Source organism: Tamandua tetradactyla, chromosome 17 (assembly GCF_023851605.1).
Source record: "Tamandua tetradactyla isolate mTamTet1 chromosome 17, mTamTet1.pri, whole genome shotgun sequence".
Lineage (NCBI taxonomy): Eukaryota > Metazoa > Chordata > Mammalia > Pilosa > Myrmecophagidae > Tamandua > Tamandua tetradactyla.
Genome location: NC_135343.1, coordinates 73,662,677 through 73,687,254, shown reverse-complemented (window position 1 = coordinate 73,687,254; position 24,578 = coordinate 73,662,677). Strand labels below are relative to the sequence as shown.

The 24,578-nt window shown below is 49.5% G+C and overlaps 1 protein-coding gene and 1 long non-coding RNA gene across 3 annotated transcripts in view; one reads left to right on the top strand and one right to left on the bottom strand.

Moving 5' to 3' along the window:
* EDAR (ectodysplasin A receptor) overlaps window positions 1-24,578 on the top strand; it is a 117,286-nt gene that overhangs the window by 63,430 nt on the left and 29,278 nt on the right. Inside the window, exons 2-5 of the mRNA XM_077134951.1 lie at window positions 5,741-5,809; window positions 7,127-7,249; window positions 7,976-8,157; window positions 16,704-16,789. Of these exons, the coding sequence (XP_076991066.1) occupies window positions 5,759-5,809; window positions 7,127-7,249; window positions 7,976-8,157; window positions 16,704-16,789 (442 nt within the window). The 5' untranslated portion in view covers window positions 5,741-5,758. The remainder of the gene's footprint in view (window positions 1-5,740; window positions 5,810-7,126; window positions 7,250-7,975; window positions 8,158-16,703; window positions 16,790-24,578) is intronic.
* LOC143661391 (uncharacterized) lies at window positions 12,070-23,260 on the bottom strand. Of its 2 annotated transcripts, none has more exons than XR_013164547.1 (5): window positions 21,987-23,260; window positions 21,660-21,739; window positions 20,321-20,451; window positions 13,276-13,541; window positions 12,070-12,368 (listed from the first exon to the last, which is right to left on the bottom strand). It is a non-coding gene; the product is annotated as an uncharacterized LOC143661391 (long non-coding RNA). The 2 variants fall into 2 exon arrangements; XR_013164546.1 differs by having other exon boundaries at window positions 22,171-23,260.

Sequence of the window (24,578 nt, the reverse complement as noted above, 5' to 3'; positions counted from 1 at the left end):
ATGCTATGAAAGTCAAACTATGTCCGCTGACAGCGCCTGAGCTGAGTCACTGCCACGTGACAATTGTCCTGCCTTCTGTTTTCCCGAGAGCAATGACACCTTACGTCTTCATCGTGTGTTCAGCCTGCACCAGCCCTTCTCGAGGTCCCCCCCCCCCCCCCGCCCCGTTCCTCATAGCACTCATTCAATTGGAAAGGGGACGGGAGTGCAAATTCTGTGCTCCCGGAAGGGGAATGCGCTGCCCCTTGAAGGGCGCGGGGAGAGGGTGTTTGAAAACCTGCTGATACCAGATCCAAGGACCCACACATCTTGAAGTTCTTTTCATTCCCTTTGAACAAAATGCTGTTTGGCTAAACCCCAGGTGCCCTGGAGCTCACTCATTCTGCAGACAGGGTGGCAGTGTGAAGAGGGCAGGCTCTAGGGCCAAACTGCATGGGTTCGAATCTCCGCTCTGTCCCACGCAACCCTGGGCCACTAGCTGGCTTGGTTTTTGCAGGGATAAACTTCCAGGAGTCCCTCCCTCACTGGATTAAATGAGTTAATGCCCACTAAGGTGCTTAGAGCAATTTCTGGGACGTACCAAGCACTGAAACGTTAGTGAGGGTGAAGATGCACCAGGCACCTATTATGTATTAAACACAGGCAACAGCACGAGGGTAAAGAGGTGAGGGAGCATGGCCAGAGACTTCAGGGCAAGTGGCACATGGGGCCTTGAAAGGGTCCATAGAGGCAGGTTAGTGCACCCCATTGCATGTAGTCGTTGCAGCTCCCCATCCAAAGCCTGGCACCACATTCACACTCAGATGGGGACTCAGTGCTCAGTGGTCTCAGGCTGGATGTGCCAATAAAGGGCCTCAAGGTGCCAGATCACGAGCCCCCTGCAGGCAGTGGCTCCGTGAGCTGAGCGGATCTTTCTGCTTCCTGCAGGCACCCTGCTTCCTAGAGTAGATTTTAATAGATGCCTGATGGTTGGCTTGAGACCTCAGCAAGAGAGCTCTTGATGGATGTCCAGCTACACGTTCTGGGCCTGTGTGCTTTGCACTGTTTGTCCTGATGGAGTCCCAATTTCTGCAGCACATGAGAAGAGCTTTGTGCATTAGGAGGCGGAGGGGTTCCTAGGTTTTGGAGGCAACTCTGATTTGCTTTTCTTCTTCAGTTTTAGAGTTAGAGGGGGCCAGGAGAGGAAGAGAAAGGGAGGGTGTGGGGGCCTGTTCGGTTCAGGTCCCTCTGCAGGGCTCCCTGAAAGACCGTGAAGAGCCAAGTTCCGATGCCCCCAGCGGCCCCCAGCTCCCACCCCCCAGAGTGAGCCACAGACACCTCCCAGAGGCCCCTGAGAGTACTCTCTCCCCGCTGGGGTTTTGGGGGCCAGACTGTTGGAAGCTGTTTAATGGCTTGCCATAAAAGGATGATGGCTGCAGAGCCTGAAAGGGTAGTTGCCAGAGGACAGAGCTGGGGCTGAGATGGTGAGGCCACAAGAGGCCAAACTGGGAAACCCTCAGGCTCCCTTCCCCCACACTTCCGAGCCCCTCGGGCAGGACTGGACAGTGACACATTGCCGAGGTCCTGGCATCTAAACGAAACACATCAGTAATTCCAAATGTGGCCTCCCACTCCTGCCTATTGTCCCCGAGATCCTGGATTTAGAGCCAGCTAAATAGAAAGAAAGTGTGGCCGTTAGGAGCAAGGGCTGGGTCAAATCCTGGGCAAGTTAATAAGCCTCTTGGTGCCTCAGTGTCCTTGTCTATAAAATGGGGATAAGAATAGGACCTACGTCATGGGGTGATGACGAGGATTCAACAAGAGCAGAGCCTGAGAAGTGGTCAGAGTGCAGAGTTATAAGTAGGGGTTCCTGCTGTGTGGGCGGAAATAGTGCTGAGGAAGGAAAGGCCAAAAGGCAGAGAAGTGAAGAGTGGTGAGGAAAAGCCGGAAATTGGAGCAGGGGTTGGCAAACCTTTTCTCTAAAGGGCCAGAGGGTAAGTCTCTGTTGCAACCGCTCAATTCTGCCATCAGAGGAGCAATGGACAATAGGTGACTAAATTGGCCGGGCTGTGTTCCAGAAAACTTTATTTATAAAAAAAAGCAGTTGGTGGGCTGGGTTCAGCATGCAGCCCTCTGGGGGCAGCTCCCCAAATCCAGCAGCATCCCTGCCCGTCAGGTGACAGAAGCGACATTCCGGTGCCTCCCTCATCTTCCCATCACTGCCATAATTACGGAGTGAACATTAGAGGGCTCAGAACGGGCCACCGGGCTGGGAGCACATGCTGCCCTTCAGCTTAGGATTTGCACCCCTGGCAGTGAATGGGGAGGAGGGCTGCCCTGAAGTGGGGGGGTGGGGGTGATTCTTAACAAATCCCCAGCATGAAAAAGCAGGAGGGGTGGTGCAAGGGTAGTTCAGTGGTAGAATTCTCGCCTGCCATGCGGGAGACCCGGGTTCGATTCCTGGGCTATGCATCTCCCCAAATAAAAACTAAAAATAAAAAACAAGGAGGAGGTCATGACAGGGAACAAATCCTGTCACGCCAGCTTCTGAGGGGCTTGGTGGCCTCCTCGAGAAGCTGGAGTCCTTTCATGCAGGCTTCTGGGCTCAATTCCAAGTGCAGAGCTGCACAGGGCATGGAATCCAAACTAGACAGCCTCACCTCTTCTTTCCCCGACCGCACTTACTTTCCTGGATAGTGGGTAGCAATAATAGTCATCAGAAGAAAACTAAATCCAAAGCCACGGCCTTTCTGTTTTGCTTTGTGCATTTGTTTTTCTTTTTCTACCTCCCTGAGCTGAACTGGGAACATTTTTAACGAGCCTTTGAATAAATGCTCCCGGTTGACACTAAGGCAAGGCGGGCCCAGGCCTTCACAGGGAAGCCCTCCAAGGCTTGGCTATAATTAGAAGACAATTAAATTAAGAAACCTTAATATTTTTCTTGGAAGGTCTCCAGCACTGCAGGCTCTCCTTGGCACAACCTCTAGCCCCGAATGCAGACTCGGTGGAAACCCATCTCTGCAGACCCTGCCATCTTGTCGCAAAGCCCAGGAACCATGGACCCGAGGTCCGGGCTCCCAGCACCCCTGCCTGGCCTGTACCCCACTGGGAAGACTGCAGCTGGGTATCCCTCTGCCTCTGCTCCCTGCCTGCCCCAGCTTGCCCCATTGCTAGAAGGAAAACACCCAGCGAGTTCACCGCTGGGTGCCTGGGTGCTTTAATCTTGCCGTTTTCTATTTGGTGTTTTTCAAAGGTAAACTTTGGGGCTCAGTTAATTTAGCATGGATTGCAAGGCTGTGTGCTGGAAAGGAGAAAAAGACAGCCTTTGTATCTCTTCAAGAGATTCGGAAAAACTTAACCCTCTCCCAAAGGCCACCTAGTGTCATGCACAGGGTAAAAGGCACCTTGAGGCAAAGGGCCAAACCCCAAGTCCCAGGGGCGCTCCCCTGCACTTCTCAGCATCTTTAAGCAATGCCCTCTCTTCCCGGGATCGGCCCTTGGGGGGTCCTTCAGCCTCTGGAACCCCCACCCACTTGGGCATCACCCCAGGCTGTTCTCCAGCAGCCAGAGGATGTGTTTGTTCCCAAAGTGAAAACATCTTTATTTTTCTTGTCGCTGTTTGCATAGTTAATCCGTGCTCATTTTAACCCTTTGGGCAATATGGAACTATACAAGAAAAAGTGGATGGCTCCCATAATCCCTGACCTACTTCACTCCCTGCCCAAAAATCTTTGCAGAAAGTATAGTGGATATTGCTCCAGACTCGTTTCCGTGTAATTGATACGTCTAGAAGCTTCTAAGAACACAACCCTGGCACCACCTGATGCCCTGCTTTGTCCTCTAAAGCATGTTGCAGACATGTTCCCACATCGGGCCCTCTGTGGCCTTCCACGGAGTTGATGTCCCATTGGATTTTGAGTTTGCTTTTTGTTTTGTTTTTACAATTATAAATAAGTTTACGATGTAAGTCTCCTGGATTTTATCTGACCCCTTCTCGTGGGGCGCACGGCTGCCCCCTGTCCCCAAGGCAGTGGGCAGAACAGGTGGCCTCCCCGGAAAAACCAGATCCGCAAGCTGGGGGGAGGCCACAGAGTTGGAAGCATTTGATTTCTGAAGCTCTTCCAATGTTCACATCTCCCTGCATATTTCTGGGTTGAATGCTTCTCCCAAATCTACAGTCTTTCTTCAAAAATTTCACTGAGCAAGGTGTGGGATCCTGGGGGAGTGAGAAGAGAAGAAGGCCAGTCTGGAGTCTCTGCAGCCCCCTCCCCTGTCCCACCCCCACTCTGACCCCTGCTGTGGCCCAGCTTACATAGCCCCCCCTCTTTATCCAACTTAACTTCATTTCCAATAAAGAATCTTTTGGCTGATTTTCTCCCTATTGCCTTTAAAACGCTGGAAGGACAAATTGCAGGGCTTTTCTCCTTTAAAAAAAAATGGATTTCCAATTCAGCGTGGTCTTGTTCTTTGAGCTTCCAAGTAGAGCTTTGTTTTGTAGAGTGGTGGGAGCTACTGGTTTTCATGACCCATCTCAGCTCACTGAACAAGAACATCCAGGCTGCAAAAAGTCTTGATGACTCTCCCAAAGCCCAGTTTGACTTCTGGTTAGAGTCAACAGTTGATTCTGGAAGCGTCCTCATAAAACCTGGCCTCTGAAAGAGGGCCTATTGTTTTGTCACTTTTGCACCCCCGGAATCAAAGCAAGGTCACAGTGACTCCTAGGCACTCACATAAGCACACCATCTCACTTTGTACAGCCAGGCTAATAGCCAGACCCCCAATACAGAATTGCTTTGGGTTGGAAATACAGGTCTCCCATTCTGAAAGTGGAAAAGTAGAAAAATAATACCTCCTCCTTCAAGTATTGCATTAATTTAGTAATTGGTGAAAAGCATCAACATGCCTGGGCTGTCAGTCATCCTTTGTCCATTACCTAGCTGTGTGATCATTGACAAACCACTAAACCTCTCTGGGCTTCGCTCATCTCAACTGTAAAATTAAGCGGTTGGACTCATAGCATTCTATTAATTACTTTGTTGCGTGCCCCATTCTTAACATCAAGAGGGAAGAGTTTCCTTATTGCAAAATGATTAGTGGGACTGGGAGAACAGGGAGGTAAATGGAGGAGGGGACCAGGATCTTATTCTTGGCAGTGGCTTTTTATTGCTGGGGAACCTCCCTTGTGCTACGGGGACCCCACAGGTCGGGGACAGAGCCTAAAGCACATCCCTCTGCTTAAAGCTTCTGAAAGGCCTGGTGTCTTCAAAGCTCTCTGAGCACATTAAACAATTAGTCATTAACCCGAGGGTTTAACATTAGCCTCCAAGGAGCTCCAGGACCTTCTCTGGGGCTCTTTCCCATGAATGGGTGTGAGGCTGGGTGAGGGCCCTGGAGCCAGCCCAAGGTGCGTGGGACCGGGATTCAGCTTAAAATCTGCCTTTTCTTTTTAGGATGCATTTATTTCGCTGCTCTGTTTGGTGAGAGGCACATCACATCCAGTGGGTCACACCCCTGAGAAAGCCACCTTGACTTTGAAGACAGCTGGACCTGAGGCTTTGGGCAGTGGTGGTGAGGGGGAGGGGGGCTCCTCCCGTGCCTGGGACGGCTCGGGGCATGGCCCCGGTGCCTGGAGCCTGTTTCTGGAAGGTCCCAGGCTGCTCCGGGTGCCTTGGGAGGAGGGCAGGGCCCCCCCCACCACCCCGTGCCCAGCCACAGGGGCAGCCTGCAGTTTGCCGTGGTGCTGAAAAGTGTGTCTTTTCAGGTGAAGTCCCCAGGAAGGATGATGCACGGCAGGGACTGTAAATGGACCCACTGGCTCCCTGTCCTGGTGGTAAGTGAGTCCGAGCCCTCAGCTGCTGCAGGAGCCTTCTGCGCCATTCCAGTGAGGCTTCTCCAACTCGCCAAGCCCCGGTGGCCGTGCCCGGACTGGCAGTTAAGAGCATGGGCTTCCATTCATGCCACCTCCTGTAGTCACTGCAGGATCTTGGAGCTGCTCCTAAGCCTTTTCAAAATTTTGTGATATATATATATAGCATAAAATGTGCCTTTTTCACCATTTTTAAGTGTGCAATCCAGTGGCATTGACTACATTCACAATGTAGTCAGGCAACCATCACCGCCATCTTTTTCTCACCCCAGATGGCTCTACACCCATCCAGTGTTCCCTCCCCATTCCCCCTCCCTCCTGCCTCTGGCCCCCTTAATCTACTTTCTGTCACGATGAATTTGCCAATTCTAGATATTTCTTAGACGTGGAATCATATGGCATTTGTCCTTTGTGTCTGGCGTATTTCGTTCAGCATGATGGTTTCAAGGTTCACCCATTCTATGACTTACTTTTTCAACAGTCTATCAATTTCCTTCTTTGGATGGCCCATTCTTGTTATTTGGATCAGTCCTTTAGCATTTTGAGCCTCAGTTTCCACAACCGTGAAATGGGCATGGTGATTATAGCACCTCTCTCACACGGTTCTCTTGAGGATGAAACAAAACACTGGACACAGTCCCTGGCTCAAATGAAACGTATTGGGATGGTGGCACTCTTTATTACAGCCATGGAGAGAAACCCCATGAAGTGCTTATGTGGGTTGAGATATGCAGTGCTCAATGAACGTGCAGTGAGCACTGTGCCTGGTGGGGGACAGTCAGCTGAGCAAGACCCAGTGCCCCCACAGGCCTCCCCAGGACCGAAATGTCAGCTCACTTCCTGTGGCATCGGACAGCGCCACGCCCTTTGGTGGCTCGGGGGAGGGAGCAGCCACAGCCTTAGCTTTGGAGAGAATCAAAGATTTCGTGGATGGGGAGGAATTTGAAACAGACCTTGAAGATGGGGTGGGACTCCGACAGCAGGGGTGAGGGGGAAGTGATTCCAGGTGTGTAAGAGGCACGCGGAGGAACTGCTGGTGGGAGGCAAAGGGTGGTGGCGTTCAACTCATGAAATACCAGTCGCTGGGGATTTAACACCCAACAAAAGCACTCAGCTCTCCGCATAACTTTCCAGTACTCAACGCTGAGTGGGGCTCCCTCCACCACGGGGTGGCTTCTGACCTCAGAACAACGTTTTGGCTCTCTGGCTCTGACCCTGAATGAGTGCTTTGTGTTTCCGATGAGGCACAGAGGCCAAATGTGACCCCCTTGTCTGTGGCAGGTGTCCCTGATGTGCTCAGCCACGGCTGAATACTCGAACTGCGGCGAGAACGAGTTCTACAACCAGACCACTGGGATGTGCCACGAGTGTCCCCAGTGCGGACCGGGGGAGGAGCCCTACATGGTAAGGATGCCACCTTCCCTGGCTGGCCACCGCCCCCCTGAGCCCCGGTGATGGTCGAGGTGATGCTTTCTTCATGCACGCTCCCTCCTCCTGAGTGCGCATCCAGCCAGCCTTTGGTGGGGATTAGCCAGCGAGGTTGAGTGACCGGAGCTGCCATGAGCACTGTGTGAGGGAAACAGCCGAGCGTTTGCAAACGGATTTCTCAGGAGTTAAACTTCTCATTTCCTTTAGAGGACGATTACTTTGCTATTGCACCTTGATCAATTGTGTTTCAGCTCATCTGCTGCACAGATCATAGCTGCATAACTGAAATGCCCCCCAGTGGTACCGTCATTATTTCCAGGTTTGGCACTGCCGTTCTCCTGTGGGGAAGGCTGGGCATATAAATTTCCTTTAGGAACTAAGGAAAGCCTCCACGGTTTCACCACTTGCGGTTCTCGCAGACAGCTGGGGAACGTTAGACGCCAGCCTCCGAGCCTGTGACTTTGACAGGCGATTACAGTAGCTGGTTTAATTTATTGCAGGAACTCTTAGAAGAGGGCAGAGAGCTCTGGGGAGGAGTGCAGCTCGGGCATTTTTTGCAGCTAGGACAAGTCGAGAAGTAGAGACCCAGCAAAAGTAGCTTTTGGAAACAGCCACTGTGTTATTGCCCGAGGGCCGTGAGTCTGAATCCCTGCAGACTAAGCCCCTGTGTCAGGTCCATCCTTTGTCCTTTCCCCCCACCAGTCCTGTGGCTACGGCACCAAAGATGACGATTACGGCTGTGTCCCCTGCCCGGCGGAGAAGTTCTCCAGGGGAGGCTACCAGATATGCAGACGCCACAAGGACTGTGAAGGCTTCTTCCGGGCCACCGTGCTGACGCCAGGGGACATGGAGAACGACGCCGAGTGCGGGCCTTGTCTTCCAGGGTGAGCACGGGGTGCGGCCGGGCCCCGCGAGCAGACAGCCCCCAACGGCTCACCGTGAGACGGGCTCACCAGCATGGCGGGCCCGTGGGTGGCGCCACTCCGGCCCTGAGCCACAGGGGCACCCCGCGGAGGGGCAGGTGCACGCCTGCAGCCCGGACGCAGGGGACCCAGGCTGGCTTATCCCACCAGCAGTGGGGTCCATCCCCTCTCCCGAGAGAGGGCCCCCTTGCCCAGCCCAGCGCCCTTATCTCTGAGGCAACCATCAATGACAGTATCTTCTGACCCCCCCCAAATCCAACCAACTTGTTGGACACTTCAAATGAAATAACACGTGACATGCTTTGGCGAAAAGAAAATTGAAATGCCACACAAAAGGCTTATTTTAAGTATTCTGGAAAAATTGAGGGTAAAAGCTACTAACAAGAATATCTGTAGCTTATAATTACACCGCACTTCTGTATTTTATGTATCAAAACCCTTCAAAAAGAGCCAAGTGAAAATGCAATTTGCCTGAAAGCCAGAAAAGTAAAATCTTCCTTTTCCCAGCAAGACACACTGGCAAGTTCTGCTTGGGATCAGGAAAGTACCACCTGGACACCCGGTAAATGTTAAGCCATGGACGGAGCTGCTGCCTCCCTCTCGTGGCCACAAAGCCTACGGCTGTGTGAGGCCACAGATAGCAGGGGAAAGCAGGGGCGTGGCTGGGTGGAGGGGGGCTAAGGTGCTTTGAATAGCCCATTACAATTTACAACACATGTGCCCATGTTCTCTTCCTGGACCACTGTAACTAGTTTAGAGGAGGAAGGAAATAAGAAGGGATGGATAAATCCCAAAATGAACATTGGGCATTTGCCTATCAGGGATGGATAAATCCCAAAATGAACATTGGGCATTTGCCTATCAGAAAATAAAGACAAAACAAGGCAGAAGGACCCACCAGTTTAGGAGAAGATTGCAAGTGAACAGCTTTTTAATATAAGGAGATATTTTAAACTCTCTCAAATAACCTTAACTTATTTGTTGCCAAGAAGCATCCATTTCCATGGGTTCCATTACCTCTCTCTGCCGACGGCCTCTTGTCTCCTTAGTTTTCTGTTTCCAGCTCAGACCTACCTTTTGAACTATAGACCTGTTCTAGTCTGCTAGCTGCCAGAATGCTATATACCAGGAATGGAATGGCTTTTTAAAAGGGGAATTTAATAAGTTGCTAATTTATAGTTCTAAGGCCGAGAAAATGTCCCAATTAAAACAAGTCTATAGAAATGTCCAATCTAAGGCATCCAGGGAAAGATACCTTGGTTCAAAAAGGCCGATGAAGTTCAGGGTTTCTCTCTCAAGTGGAAGGGCACATGGTGAACATAGTCGGACTTTCTCTCTCATCTGGAAAGGCACATGGTGAACACGGTCAGGGTTCCTCTCTCATCTGGAAGGGCACATGACAAACACAGCATCATCTGCTAGCTTCTTCTCCTGGCTTCCTGTTTCATGAAGCTCCCTGGAAGGGCGTTTTCCTTTTTCATCTCCAAAGGCCACTGGCTGGTAGGCTCTCCGCTTTGTGGTTCTGTGGCATTCTGTCGTCCTTCTTTGCTCTCTCTGATTCTCCAGCTTTCTCCAAAGTGTTTCCCCTTTTATAGGATCCCAATAAACTCATCAAGACCCACCCGAATGAGTGGAGACACGTTTCCACCTAATCCAGTTTAACAACCACTCTTGATTGAGTCACATCTCCAGGGAGATGATCTAATTATAGTCTCAAACATTAAATACTAAATAGGGATTAGAAGAAACGGCTGCCTTTACAAAATGGGATTAAGATTAAACCATGGCTTTTCTAGGGTACATACATCCTTTCAAACCAGCACAGACCCATAAATCCAAATATCTATTGGACTTCTCCATGTGGATGTCCCTGACACAGAGTATGACTCAAACATATTTATCAAATGAATAAATAAAGCAGGATCTTATTTTTAAATATGAAAGAAAGCAAATAGCTATAACCCAGGGGAAAATATTAGACTTTCTTCTTAGAAAATACAATAAAAATAGAAGTTCTGTTATTGTTGGTAAAAACAGAAGTGCTCTAGTTAGAAAGCCTTTAGTTCATTTTGTCGGAGTTGATGTGTTGTGGCGCTCCACAAGAAGGAGCGTCAGTGTTGGAAGAACCCAAGTCAATGCGTTCCTGCTCAATCACCGAAGTGTTGGTGGAGGGACTGTTTTGCGTTTGGCTCTGAATGAGAGAAATTCAGTAAGACCTTGATATTAAATGGCTAGAGTCATTCTCTGACAACTAATATGCTTCCTAGTACTTTATTGTCATTGATTTTTATTGGCATAGATCAATAGAGAAAGAAACACAATATGCATATCTTGCCAAGCCCATCTTGCAAGAAAAAAAAACAAACCTTTCTGCAAAACCTAAACTTGTTTTGAGAGCTTCTTGGTATAAGTATCCTTCACAACCTAACATGACAGCTCCAGTATTTATTTTAGTGAACCCTTAAATTGAGAATGTAAGAGGTAAGTACTAGCAAGGCAAAAAAAAAAAAAAGTTTCTCTCTTTTCAGTGGAGAGACAAATCAATGACTACCAACACTTACTGTGGTAACTCACATGTGTGCCAGTTTGAAAGTAGTAGGTACCCCATAAAAGGCATGTTTTAATCCTGATCCAATCTGGTGGAGGCAGCCTTTTCTTTTCGTCCTGATTCAGTACTATAAGGCAGAAACTTTTGATTAGTTTATCTCCATGGACATGTGGCATGCTCAATTGTGGGTGTGACTTTAATTAGATGGAGATGTGACTCCACCCATTCCAGGTGGGTCTTGATTAGATTATTAGAGTCTTTAAAGGGGAAACATTTTGGAGAAACGTCAGAAATGACAGACTTGACAGGGAGAGAGCTGAACACAGATGCCGACACTTGGAGAACAGGGAAATGGGTTTTGGGAGATGCTTGGAGCCCAGCAGACATCACCGTGAGATGTTAAGCGAGCCAGAACCTGGAGAGAGCCAAGGGAAGCCAAGAGATGAAAGCCAGCCCCAGAGAAGCAAAGTGAGAAACCTCCAAAGGAACAGTGGCTGAAAGCAATGGAGCGCAGGAGCAAGGGATCAGCAGATGCCAGCCAAGTGATTATCCAGCTGACAGAGGTGTTCCTTGAATTAAGGTATCTTTTCTTGGATGCTTTAGTTTGGACATTTTTATAGGTTTAGAACTGAACACTTGTAATTTATTAAATTCCCTTTATAAAAAGCATTCCAATTCTGATATATCACATTCCAGCAGCTTACAAACTAAAACAGCACATATAGTATTCGAGAAATTGAGGAAGCTTCCTTCACTTCATAGTTGTGAAGGGGGAGTTGGGAGAGGTTAAAGAAGATTTCCAGAGGGTGTCACTGGAGACAAGTCTTGAAGAATGAGTAGGAGTTAGTCTTAAGAAATAGAACAGAGCTCTCCAAGTAGACATGCTCAATCCAAAGCTCAAAAATGAGAGCAGCATGACATGTTCTGAATCAGGAATGGGTCCTTATGGCCAGAGTGACAGGTGCATTTATGGAGATGTGGGAAGCTAGAGAGGTGGCCAGTGCCAGAAAGAAAGGAGCTCTTGAAAAAAAAATTCTGAAGACTTGAATCTGTAGCCTGAAGTTGATGAGGTGTCATCATTCAGACTTTTAAGCTAGTGTGTGGCATGCTCAGCCTGTATGTTAGAGCAGTGCTCTTGGCAGCAGTGAGGAAGACGCACTGGCTAGAGAAGAGACTGGAGCCAGAGGCCGGGAAGTGAGGTTAGCATCTGCCTTGTGGGAGGTGGCGAGAACTGGAGCAAAGACAGTTGAAGGGAGAGGAAGGTTGTGAGAGCTGGTTGGAAGGGTGCCCAGACTGGAGTCGCAGATTGAGTGGATGCAGGGTGTGAGGAAAGGAGATTGTGAAGAGGACTCTCAGATGTCTGCTGGGCCAGCTGTGTGGAGCGTGGTGCCACGTGCTGAGATCTGGAGTATCGCAGGAAGAGGGGGCTGGAGCAAGGACGGAAGATGAGTTCAAATTTGTTTGTGTGGAACTTGCAGCAGTTGTGGGACACCCAGAACAAGATGTCCAACAGCTCTGAAGCACGGGGTAGAGACCCAGGCTGAGGAGAAGGGCCTGGGAGCCGTCTACGTGTTAATGGGGATGGAGGCCGCTGGTCCAGGTCGGCTCCCCTCGGGAGGCAGCTCTGGAGAGAGAAAAGAATGGTGGGTGCGTGGGAAATGGAGCCTGGTTAATCAGCTTTCCAGCCACCACTGGGGCCCAGTACTCTGTGAAGTCCAGCCGTGATTTTGTTCCAGATGACCCACAGGGTACGGCAAGTAAGCACATGGAATAGCCTGTTTCATTTTTATTTGGATCCACGGAGAAATGTGAGTCAGAAAGGACAAGACCTGGAACTACTTCAGTGAATAATGCTGTACAGTAGGCAGGACGCTGGCTTGGCCATCAGACAGGCTGCTTCTGGGGCAGTGAAGGTAATTTATTTGGCCCTAATACATTTACTAGAAAGTATGTAATCACTAAAAAAAAGTTCAACAATGGAATAGTGGCGAGCTCCCTGCCCCTAAAAGGATTCAAACAGAAATGGACGGCCAGTTCTGTCTGCAGTGCCGTAGAATTAGTTGGGAGGCTGGCATAGCGCTTTTAAAAGGGCCTTTGCAGCTCTGAAGTCCTGAGTAACCCCCTCCCCCAACGTGAGAAGGGTGATGTGCTCATTCCACACTCTATCGTCCCTATCAGGACACCGCGAGAGACCCAGAGCGCTCAATGAATGAATGATGTTGCAGGGACACACATCTCAACATGCATCTCAGTGCATCTTCGTCTTGCTCTAAGGGTGTGAAAAATGTATGAAGAGTCCGTTTCCAGTTTGGCTCTGTGATGTAATAGGCTGCTTTAAAAAAACCACTTCACCCCAAGGCCTCTGAAATGGAAGGCATCCGTCTTTATATCTCCGGTCCCCCGGTCTCCTCTTCCTGGCTAATGTCCCGTCTCTCGAATAACTTCTGCTCATGCCTTATCAGGGTAGGACCCCGAGCCTGTGCTCTCCCTGTTCCATGCTCAAGGCCTAGAGGACAAAATGAATCTCTCACCCTGTGTCACAGAGGAAGATTATAAGGAATCCTGGCAAGATGGCATCATTAGCTCAATGCTGTTTTCTTTCCTGAGTCCACGGGGTTGTTGGGCTGTGGATGCAGACGACCCGGATTTGGCTGTGCAGCACCCCAGATTTCCTTGGCCCTCTCTCCTCCATTGCGGTTTGGCAACCACTCTTCCCTTATTCTCTGCAGGCTCTGCCGTGTGTCAGTTATGCGGCTGAGACACCGGAGGGAACAATGAGCAGTACATGGACTTTTTCCTGTTGAGAAAGATGTGCGTGGGAGGACCAGGGAACAAAAGCACGAGAAGGGGAAGAGAGAAGAGGTTAGAGTTCATAACCATCCTCCAGGTAGCCCCCTCCCACGCAGCAGCGCCTGCTGGCTGGATCCTCCGCCGCGTCTGCCTCTTCGAGTCAGAGGCTCTAAGCCAGTTAGGAGGGAGGTACAGACAGCAGAGGTCGTTTCTCCGTATCAACACTTTAGAGGGGAAAGGGAGCATTTGATGACCCGGTGGGGTCAGTTACAACCCACATTTTCCACAGGCTCCGCTCAGGACTTCTGAGAAAAGACCATCTTTGGGGGAAAACCTAAACCTGTTGACTTGGAGGAAGTCAATCCCTAAATAGAAGATCCTGGAGGTCCCATTCAAACTGAATCTTGTTCTGAGCTGTACACCTCAATCGGCCTGTGAAACAAAAGGACTAAAGGAAAGCCCAAATCTGGATCAGCAAGTAGGCTAGCCCCCTAAGAGACAGGAAGGGATGGAAACCATCTATCAGGGCCACTGATCCCTTTGTGAACAATCAACTTCAGGTCAATGAAAGTCTGTCAGTTGGAAGAAGATAAACAATTATTCTTCAGTCACTGCTAGGCTGGGATGAGAGGCACAGATGGAAATTATACCAGGAGGACTTTAGGCGGGTCCTAAAGACAAAAATCCTAACATTAAAAAATGTTCTGTGCAACAATATGTGCTAAGAAAGCGTCTCCTTATGTGCAGGCATTTAACTCTCACATTGAGTTCAGCAGTCCAGTTAGAGAACAGCCTCCTGGAGCCAACGTATCTTAAAAATGTATAGGCTTTCGATATTGCTTCTTTGCTAAATTAATATATATTACACAGCCTGGTCCAAACACTGTCAACATAGGAGCACACAGGTGTTTGCCTGGTTAGAGCCCTCGTGGGAATTAGGTAAAAGCAGCCCGAAAGCCAGCCAGGGAATCCCACTTGGCTCCTGAGCCAGTGCCTTTATGGAGTGCCCAAAGGGTGACAGCCCTGGGAGCCGGTCAGAAGCCCAGCGTCCAGGTGGGCATCCAGTTCGAACACCCACCAAGGTGGGCTTGCTATTTCGTCTTGAACAGCCAACTCAGCACCCAGGCTTTTAAAGGTGAGCTCAAACGTCATTTGCTCGAGATGGACACAGCCGTGGTTCTGCTTTTAAAGGAGGATCAGAGGCACACAGTGCTCTCTGGACCTTCTGTGGGTGCAGGCATTTTGAACTTTTGTGGAGGAGACCTCAGTGACGTTCATTTACCCAACCAATATTGACCAAGAACCTTCTCTCCTCAGTACTAGATTCCAGAAATACAGAGTGGACCAGTCTTCCCCTTAAGCGTCTTGGGGATGGGTTGGGGAGAGGTGACAGCCATTACAACATGGCAGAATGGAGAAGGAATGGAGATGGGAGTAAAGAAGAGGAGTAACTGATAGCCTGAAATTCTCCCAAAGTGGTGTGTGTGATGCAAATATTGAAAAGCTGCAAGTGGTCCTGGCGCGGCTGAGCTGGCTGCCAGAGCTCCTGTCATCAGACCACACGTATTTGTGTGCCCTGCTGGGAGAGCAGAGCCACCATTTGTCCCTGCGCTGCTCGCTGCTCCGTGTTCCCCAGGCAGGGAGCTGGATCCCAGAGGGTGGCGGATGCCTGCAGGAGGCTTTTTCTTCCAGACAGCTGCACTGCAGAACCACCTGCTGTGGCCTCTCTGATGGGGTGTTTTGAGGTTGGTTAATTAATGTATACAAGACACACGGGGATCTGAGGATAAGAGGCTTGGAGGAAGAACAGGTAATTATTGTCATAACGTTCCTGGTAATGGTCCAAACTCATAAAGGTTGGAATCCAAAGACCACCCCCAGCCGCCACCTACCATGAGCACCGTGGCTGTGCCCAGCCAATAAAAAAAGAGATGAAAAAGCAACCACAGAAAAATCCAATCGTGGGGAGGGATTTATTATTTCGCGAACTGTAATGATGAAGGAAAGCCTCGGCACCGGCTCACGTGGTTTCATGGGCTTCTCAAGGTGTGGTACACGCCCTCTGCAATCATTGCTGGATGTTTGTTTATAGAAAAACCGGCACACGCCGAGATGAGCATCAAGGCTGCAGTTAGAGAGGGCCTAGCATTATGAGTCCCGGAGGCGAAGAGGAGCCCACAGCAGGGGCTGCCAGCTGGGGTGGGGTGGGGGGCTGGCAGGAAGCTCAGACCCCCAGTGGGTTAGGGTTAGGGCTAGGGTTAGGGTTAGGGTAAGGGTTAGCTCTGGGGAGGAGAAGCAGGGCTTAAGCTATTTAAGTCCTGCCATATTGACATCAGGATGCTTGAAAGACATAATAGAACAGTCTTTTAGGGTAAAGGACCACAAAAAGGCTTCACTGTGAATAATTGTTCTTTAAGTGTGTGCAATCCCCAGTCTGAATTCTTGCTGTTCTGTAGGGGTTTTTGATCAAGCACTTCCTGAGGAGGAAGCAAATTAATTTCAGTTACTACTTGATTGCGTTTCAGGCTGTCTTTAAAGCCAGCTGCCTTGACCCCTCCGGGCAGTGGGGTTGTCTCTCTGTCTACTGCAGCCCCCTCGTGGGCAGCTCTGTTAAATGCACTCAGTAAGCCTTGAGGCCTGAGCTTTCCAGGCCCTGCTAGACCCACTTACCAAAGAACCCCGCACGCTACGGGCCCTGCGAAGAGGCCCCTGCAAGGGAGGGGCCTCCCCCGAGGGAGTCTGGGTTCTGGGGTGGTGACCCCCCCAGAGCTCAACAGGGCCCACACCTGGTGGGCATGCAGGTGTCCCAGGGGGGTGATGGCGACGAAGGTAGTGATGGCGTATGAGCCCCCAGCAAATCCATCACTGAAACCAACCAAAAAGGGAAAGGGATTGAAAGTCCCAAACAGACCCAGTATTGGAAAAAGAATATCTCATTTCCAGATGTGCTGAAAACCCCCATGGAAACTCTGTGGTTGAAATGGCCCTTTGGCTTGGCAGAGCTCCCCGTTCCCACCACGTCTGCTCATGTCTAACCAGCTGCTTCGATTCCAGGACCCGCTCAGTGGGCCCGATGCTATCTTGGTCAGCAGTCGCGGCCTATTCCCTTGCCTGTGGTGATGCCAGGCTCACCTCTGCTCTGTTTTGTCTTGTCTTGCCCTCCCCGTAGCTACTACATGTTGGAAAATAGACCCAGGAACATCTACGGCATGGTCTGCTACTCGTGCCTGCTGGCCCCTCCCAACACCAAGGAATGTGAGTGCTCTCTGTCCTTCCGTCAGAATGCTGTTTATTGAACATTAAGAGCTTTCAGTAGAATGTTTTGTGGAAGGAAGCCAATCCTAGTCCCGGGACAAGGTTAATTACAGTCAGTGGAGGCAAACACACTCCTGGTCCATAAACAAAAATGATCCTAAGGCCTAAACAGACAGGCAGCAATACATAGAGAGGTTTGCTACAGCTGAACTATGAGTCAGAGGCTAAGGTCCAGGTGAACAAGTCATGTAACCTCCATGAGCCTCAGTTTTCTCATCTGTAATATGGGGTCATAAGATCTGGACCATCCATCTCGTGAGACTATTGGAAAAACCAATGAGATCACAGATACAAAGGAATTTTGCAAAGTACCACAAAGCATTAGACAGTTGGAAGTCTCATACGCATGTTGGGGTTTTTTAAACCAGATGAGACCAAGGGAGATATGTCATGTGAGTTTATAATCCCATGTTGGGCTCTGTCCTCTTTTCTGTTCTCATTTTGGTTTGATTCAACAGGCATCTATTTAAAAGGAAGGGCCAGGTACCTTTAACTTCAGAGAGTGAGTATATTGTTGGTCTCTTTCATTTGTGGTCTGGAGAAATACTAATGACAGATGGAGAGAAGCTGGGAGGGAACCTGGTGCCTGGTAAAAGGGGAGGAGACCTGGGACTGCAGGGACACTGGAACGGGATTCAGCTGCACTCCCTGCAAGGGCAGAAAAGGAGGTGACTCTTCCTTTCCTTGCTCCATAAGACCACCACCCTTCCTCTCACAATATCTGGAGAAGGGCCTATATCTTAAGAGGCCGGGAGGAGAGCAGGGAAGCGGGAGCAACAGGTCCCAGACACCTTCTGGCTAAGCCTGGAAGGGAGCTCTGTGGGTGGGCCAGGGTGCCCCGCAGGAGGGCCATGTCTTCCCTCCCAAATTGCTTGTCAATGAACCTGGTCATGATGGATTTGAATGCCTTGAGAGTTGAGCTTCCCTACCCAGCCATATGTTAATTGATTCACAAAGTAAACGAGGGCCCCAGGGCTCCAGGCAAAGCACCAGGATGACCTTGGTGAAGGTGGCTGCCCCTGCCACTGTGTCTTCTGTTGGGGAACTTACACCAATTCAATCCTAGATCAATTAAATCCTAATATGTGGAGATGTCCACACTCACCTCTGCTTCAGAATGGCCCTTTGCCTGTGGAATCTAGAAAACAAGTAACCGCTGCCCACACGGAGGCGTTTTGCTGGGATGCTGTTCTGGTTTGCTAGCTGCCGGAATGCAACACACCAGAGACGGGTTGGCGTTTAATAAAAGGGGATTTACTTTGTTAGTTCTTCAGAGGAAAGGCAGCTAACTTTCCACTGAGGGGTTCTTTCTTATGTGTGAAGGCACAGGATGATCTCTGCTGGCCTTCTTTCCAGGCCTCTGGGTTCCAACAACTTTCCCCGGGGCGATTTCTTTCTGCATCTCCAAAGGCCTGGGCTGAGCTGCGAGTGCTGAGATGAGGTATGCTGAGCTGCTTGGGCTGTGCTACGTTGTGCTCTCTCATTTAAGCACCAGCCAATTAAATCAAACATCAATCATTACAGCAGGCATGCCTCCTAGCCAACTGCAGATGTAATCAGCAATAGATGAGGTTCATGTACCATTGGCTTATGTCTGCAGCAACAAAACTAGGTGCCTTCACCTGGCCAAGTTGACAACCGAATCTAACTACCACAGATGCCTCTTACCAGCTCTCTAACATGGACTCCTTCTCAGTGCCCAGATGGTTTGCTAAATGCCTGATTGGCCAGAAGAGTCAACTGGAGGAGAAGACATAGAAACGAAAGCAAAGTCCCCTCAGATCTGGGGTCTGAAAGTGAGTGCACTCTCCTTCCCCAGCACTTAATGGCCTAATTGAAAACCAGTCCCAGTAAGGCACCTTCAGATGGTTTCTTAGAATACAGCCCAAAAGGAGGCCAGCAAACACCAAGTCAGGAGACCTCCAATTACATGGATCCACCAACTTCTACTACTTGGGCTCGTTTGCCATAGCATGCTTTCTACCTGTCCATCTATCCGTCCATCTGTCTACAAAGAAGCTTGTCTCGCTTTGCTTTGTTACCATTTACCTGGGCCATTGCTGAGTTAACAACTCTGATACTTTGAGTCAATAAATGGTAAATTTTAAAAACCCACAGTCAGCGGGCTTGGCGGGGACCCCGAGGAAGAGTGCAACCCCAGATGCACAAATGTCAGAGCTGGAGCAGCCGCGCGAGGTGGTCGGACAGTCTAGAGGGTGGAGGCTTATGCAGGAGGGAGCCCTGGGCCCTGCCTGAGAGATACGGCCTGGAATTAGCACCCGGGGCCTGGGGTCCGCAAGACCCTCACCAGAGGAGACCCGGCGAGAAGTGCCCACAGTTCTCCTCCGGGATCTCACTGAATTAAAGGCCACAGTCTTGTCTCTCGCTGCGCAGTGGGATTGCTTTTTTTATCCTTGAAGAAACAATCCGTTTCACTACCTGCTTCTAGGAAGCGAAAAAGTGTAGGAGAGTGATTCTCAAACTCCAGCATGCATCAGAATTTCCCCTGGAAGGGGATCAAGTCCCTGACTGCTGAGCTCGCTCCCTGGCCCCCAGGAATGTACTTTTTTTTCGCATGGGCAGGCACCAGGAATCGAACCCAGGTCTCTAGCATAGCAGGTGAGAACTCTGCCACTGAGCCACCGTAGCCCACCAGGGAATGTACATTTTTAACAAGTTGCAGGGTGACCCCTGTGCAGCTCAGAGCACGTGACGGGCTGTGACTTTGGCAGCGCACTGCCTCCCGAGCTCAGACAACGCATTTAACTTCTCCTAGCCTCGGTTTCCTCATCTGCAAAATGGACAGATCCGTGGTGCCTGCTTCCTGGGCAGTTGTGGGGACTGAGTGAGCTAACACCTGGGACATAGCGAGCCACATCCGTGTCATGAAGTGACGCAGCCGAGTCCAAATAGCCCTCGGGAGAAACGAAAAACCAACCCTATTAATGTTTTAAATGAGATAGAATCACTTTCATTTCTGGGACCGCCAGGTAGCTTGGGGGAAACCAAACAGGACAGCTATTTAGTCAAGGATCAGAGCTTCCTGCCTTCGAGAGTTAAGGCTTGGTGCTTTAATGGGACTGGATTTTCCTCTTTGATGAAGCATATATAAATATTATATATTAAATATTTTTTTATATATAGTGGAATTCAGCTCTGGGTTTGGTTCTCAGGAATTGTAGAATGCCACATGAGTCAGGTACCTCCCTTAGTTTCTGTTTTCTCAGCTGTAGAATTAAGAAATCATATCTGCTCAGTATACGATAGGGCTGACACACAGGTGTACAGAATACTTTGGAAAGCACTGAACAAGTATGCATACGGCTCTTCCCTGAACCTGCCAAGAGTGGGGCAGCGTGCCCAGCCCTGAACCCCGTTACAGCCACTGCCCAAATGCTGGGGAACACCCCGAGGAGGGTCAGGAGCTCCAAATGGGGGCTCCGGGCTCCTCCCCTCACCCCTGCGACTCACCATTTGGAAAGCATGACGCCGTCCTTTGGGTTTGCTTCCAGCTGTAGTGACAAGCACGGCCTTCTCCAGCTCTTTGCCACTTCCAAATCCAGTCACTTGTTCTGTCCTTGCAAATCAGCATCAGATGAAAGCTAGAGAAAAAACCCTTCAGTTATTTTTCAGTTAAATCAAAGAGCAAGATCCACTTGAGCAGCCAAAGCCTTTTCTGGTTCTCTCTTTTTCCTGTAACGGCACTCAGAGATCGCGAGCCTTCTAAGGGGGTCTGCACCATGACAGTCGCAGGGCTGGGGGGGGGGGGGGGCGGACAGGGGGCCTGGTGCAGGAGAGGGAAGGGAGGGCTTGTTTAGGAGTGTGTTTTGGGGTCGAGCCTGGGGCGCCCCCCTGTGTTGCCGGTTGCAGAGCTGCGGGCGCGCCGTGCCTCTGCCCAACAACGAGAGGCCGAGATGCAGACTGGTGGAGAACATGGGCTTTTCTGAGACTGACCACCTGAGTTCAAATCCTGCCTTCACCATCCTAAAGATTTGGAAGAAAAGAAATATTTAGCATGTATCTACCGCCAAGATTAGGAAAGCACATCAGATTGGTTGTGGTAAGGGAATATTATAGGAGAAAATGTTCTCATTCCTTTTTTTCTTTCATGAGAGCCTTTTCGGATGGAATGTGCACCCAAATTCCTATAATGGGCTGTGAAGTATCCTGGAAGGGATGCAGCACTTTCTCAATTAGTTTCCCCAGCCCGCTGTATGTGCAGGAGATTGTTAAACATTCCTGGGTTTCTGCTCTGACACCACAGCAAAAGAGAAGAAAAAAAGAATTCCTTGAAATGCTGCTATTTACACCTTAATATGGAACATGACCTTCCCTTTTCTATACCCAGCTGTCAAATTTTAAATCAAGTAACTGCAATGGAGAAGAGGCTGGAATTGAATGGGTTTATGTTTTGTTTGCTGCCTCTTCGTCCCGCAGTGGGGGGGAGGTTCCTGCCCCAGGCACACCGGGCCAAGGAGATGAGCAGACTCTCACTATTCACAAAACCTGCAGCCCAGAGGTGGCGGGAGGACCCTGCCTGACCTCCCCAGCCATGAAGGGGTCACACTCCGGAGCAGAGGGAACCGGTGGGGCCTGGGAGTGGCAAGCTCCCTGCTAGCAAAAGGGTTTGTTGCAAATGCGCTGAAGAAACATTTTCTTAGTGTTGCAAATGGCCAAGAAAAGAATGCACCAGTGATTCTCACCCCAGAAAAGCCACTTGAGAAAGGGACACCTAAGAAAGCAAAACGCATGAGCCCAGAGCTTTCTACAGGTCCTGGGAGAGATCCAAAGCCACCTCCTTAGGGGTTACCTCTGTGTTTGTCAGAGTTGCCCAAAATCTGAGAAGTCCTCCAGTGGTGTGACTCCGAAGATCACAACCCTCGTGGTCGACTGAAAAGAAAAAGAACTAGAAGGCATGAATCAAAGGAAAAAAAAATTTAAATCCCAGTAATGTCCATGTGGAACAAGCAGAGTTAGAAACAAACAAACAAAAAAAAAAACAGAAGAGTCTTTTACAAGAAAAATTACAGCCACGGCACACAGATGGCACCACAATAAGCAAAAAAAAAAAAAAAGAAAGAAAGAAATTGGAAAAGAAATAGCAAATTAAAAATAAGAAAGCAGCTGGTTTACTCACAAAAGCCTCTGGCATCATTTCATACACCAGCCTGAGGACAGCAACAGCAAAAGGACACTGGTGGAGAAGATGCTAAAGCCACTGAGGACGGAGAGGTTAAAGTCACCAAGGAGGAAGATGAGAGCAGTGCCATGAAAAGGCAGATGCTGTCCCAAATTTCCTGAAGTCAATGCAAGAAACTTACTTTTATATTGGTATCTCCAAAGGTTCAGATTCAACTGTCTTTATGGAAGCTTCTGAAGAGCTATTTAAACATCTTGAATCTCATGGCATGTCTCCTTCGGATGTGTTCCTTCTGGACCACAGGAAAATGCTGCTGCTTTCGCAAAATATTGAAACATTGCAAAGTGCTCTGGAAATGTTCCCAGAACATTGCATGATGCCTCCTGACCAGGCCAGAGTAATCTCAACTTTCTTTAATTACTGGATTACACATATTCTTCCTGAGAAGAACAGTGAATAAAATCAGTATGTCAAAGAGAAGAGATCAAATTTAAGAAAAAAAATTAAAAAGACAAATGTGAAATGGGCTGAGACTTAATTCCCGTAGACAGAGAAGGTAAAGTTTTTCCTTGGTAGCCCAAATGGTGTGAACGTTGAAGACATTTGCACCATATTAGTTGACATGTTTGTATATAGTGGGCAAGATGTCATCTGAGATGTTGATGAATTGGAATAAAAATTGAGATATTTCACTTATTTGCAGTCCAGGCCCAGCCCTACCCTACAAGCCACCACCCTGGAACAAATTATTTGACACCCTGGTTTCCATTACCTCACTCATATTTTGACACCCGCACAGAGGGGTGAGAGAGATAATGCAAGTAAAGTATTTAACCAGCTCAGAATCTGGCGCTGAGTGAGTGTTCAATGGACGTTCCTTTTTACTGCATGCATCAGTAATGAAGACCCTGGAGCCAAGTACAAGGCCAACTGGCTTTTTGGAGAATTCCATGCTGTTAGGAACAGTGCCATGATCCCCACACGGTGATGCTTTAGCCACTGTGCAATGACAAACAGTGATACGATGTGAATGTGGACATCCTGCGTGCTCCCGGGTGTCAGCTGCCAGCTGTGCTTCTCAAACTTTCAGATGCAGGCACATCACCAGCGGACCTGGTAAGAAAGTGTCTGACTTATGTGCCTGGGGCGAAGCCCGGGACTCTGCATTCCGTGCACACTTGGACTCCGGCAATCAGGCTCTGATATTAAGAGTCTCCTGTTGTTCCAGGATCCACCACCAGGGGACGCACGGAAACGAAACAGCAGAGGGGTACCCTGCTTCTTCCCACTGACAGCTGGAAGAATAAGTAAACAAATCATTCTTTCAAATTCAAACTGCTTACCCTAGCGTAGAGTATGCAAGCCAGTCTCTAATACAGACTGGCACATTTATAAATTGTTTGGATTAACAAACCTCAAAGGCCTCATTATATCCTATCATCTCCTTAAATAGAGGTATAAGTACATTAACCCATATGCTTAACAGCTCACAAAATCATCCCTGAGAATGCAAACATGCAAACTCCCTGCAGCGCTCCCTCCCTCCCGGGGTCTGCCATCCCCTCTCCCTGCTGCCACGAGCTCAGCTGCAAGCTAAACAAAACCAGACCCGCCCTTCTCTTGCTTTAATAAAGACCTTGTGTGGAAAGTTCTGCTTATTTTTTAGGGACTACAATTTTCCCAGACTTTTCCTGCTCTTTTATGGATGGGCGTTAGATCACCGGCCATTGACCGTCCAACGGAAACCGACACTGAAAAATATTTTCTGTTTGACTCTCCATTCCAAGGTGGCCAAATAGACTGGAGAAGACACAGCACGTATTGGAGTGGAGAGAAGGCTCCCAGACACCGAATCTGTGTGTAGTGCTAGACGAATCCTCCGTAGACCAGAGTGGAGTCTGGAACAAGAAATCCTGCCGGGGGGAGGGTGCTGGGGGTGCCAGTCCCCTGGGCTGAGGGAGTATGAGCACAGGGTTTCAAGCTCCAGTTCATGCAACCCCAATTTCAAGTCGCTTTGCTTCCCCCGAGCCAGGCAGCGCGCGGGGAGCTGAAGCCATATATATGATCCTGCCAGTTTAGCCTCCACGGAGGGGCCATTCCCCTTGCTCTCAGGATTAGGAGATAGCTGGCTGGGGGTTCATCTGAGTGTAGTCACTCCCAGAGCTCGTGAGGGGCGGAAGCGCCGGTGGCAGAGGAAGAGAGAGTGGGAGCGGTGCCCCTTCCACTTGTTAGGCTCAAGGCTCCAATTACATAACACACTTATTGGTGCATTTTAGATATATATAAAAAACATACGATATTGGTGTCTCCACCAAGTTAAAATATATAACTGTACAATTCTATGATGTGGTTTTCAAGTGTTTATGGCGAATGAAGAGCAGGTGCTTGCTTCCTCCGGGGATTTTCTAGTCCCCTCGCCCCCACCCCAGAAGGGGTTCCCCTTGGGCCATGGGTGCCTCTCTCGGCTCGCACTTCCAAACTGCACCCAACACATGCACGGTTGGCTCTTTTGGAAAAGATCTACCCAGGCGTTTTCCCTGACCGCAAGCTCATCCTCCCTGCAACAGCGGTGCCAGCGAGAAGAGATGA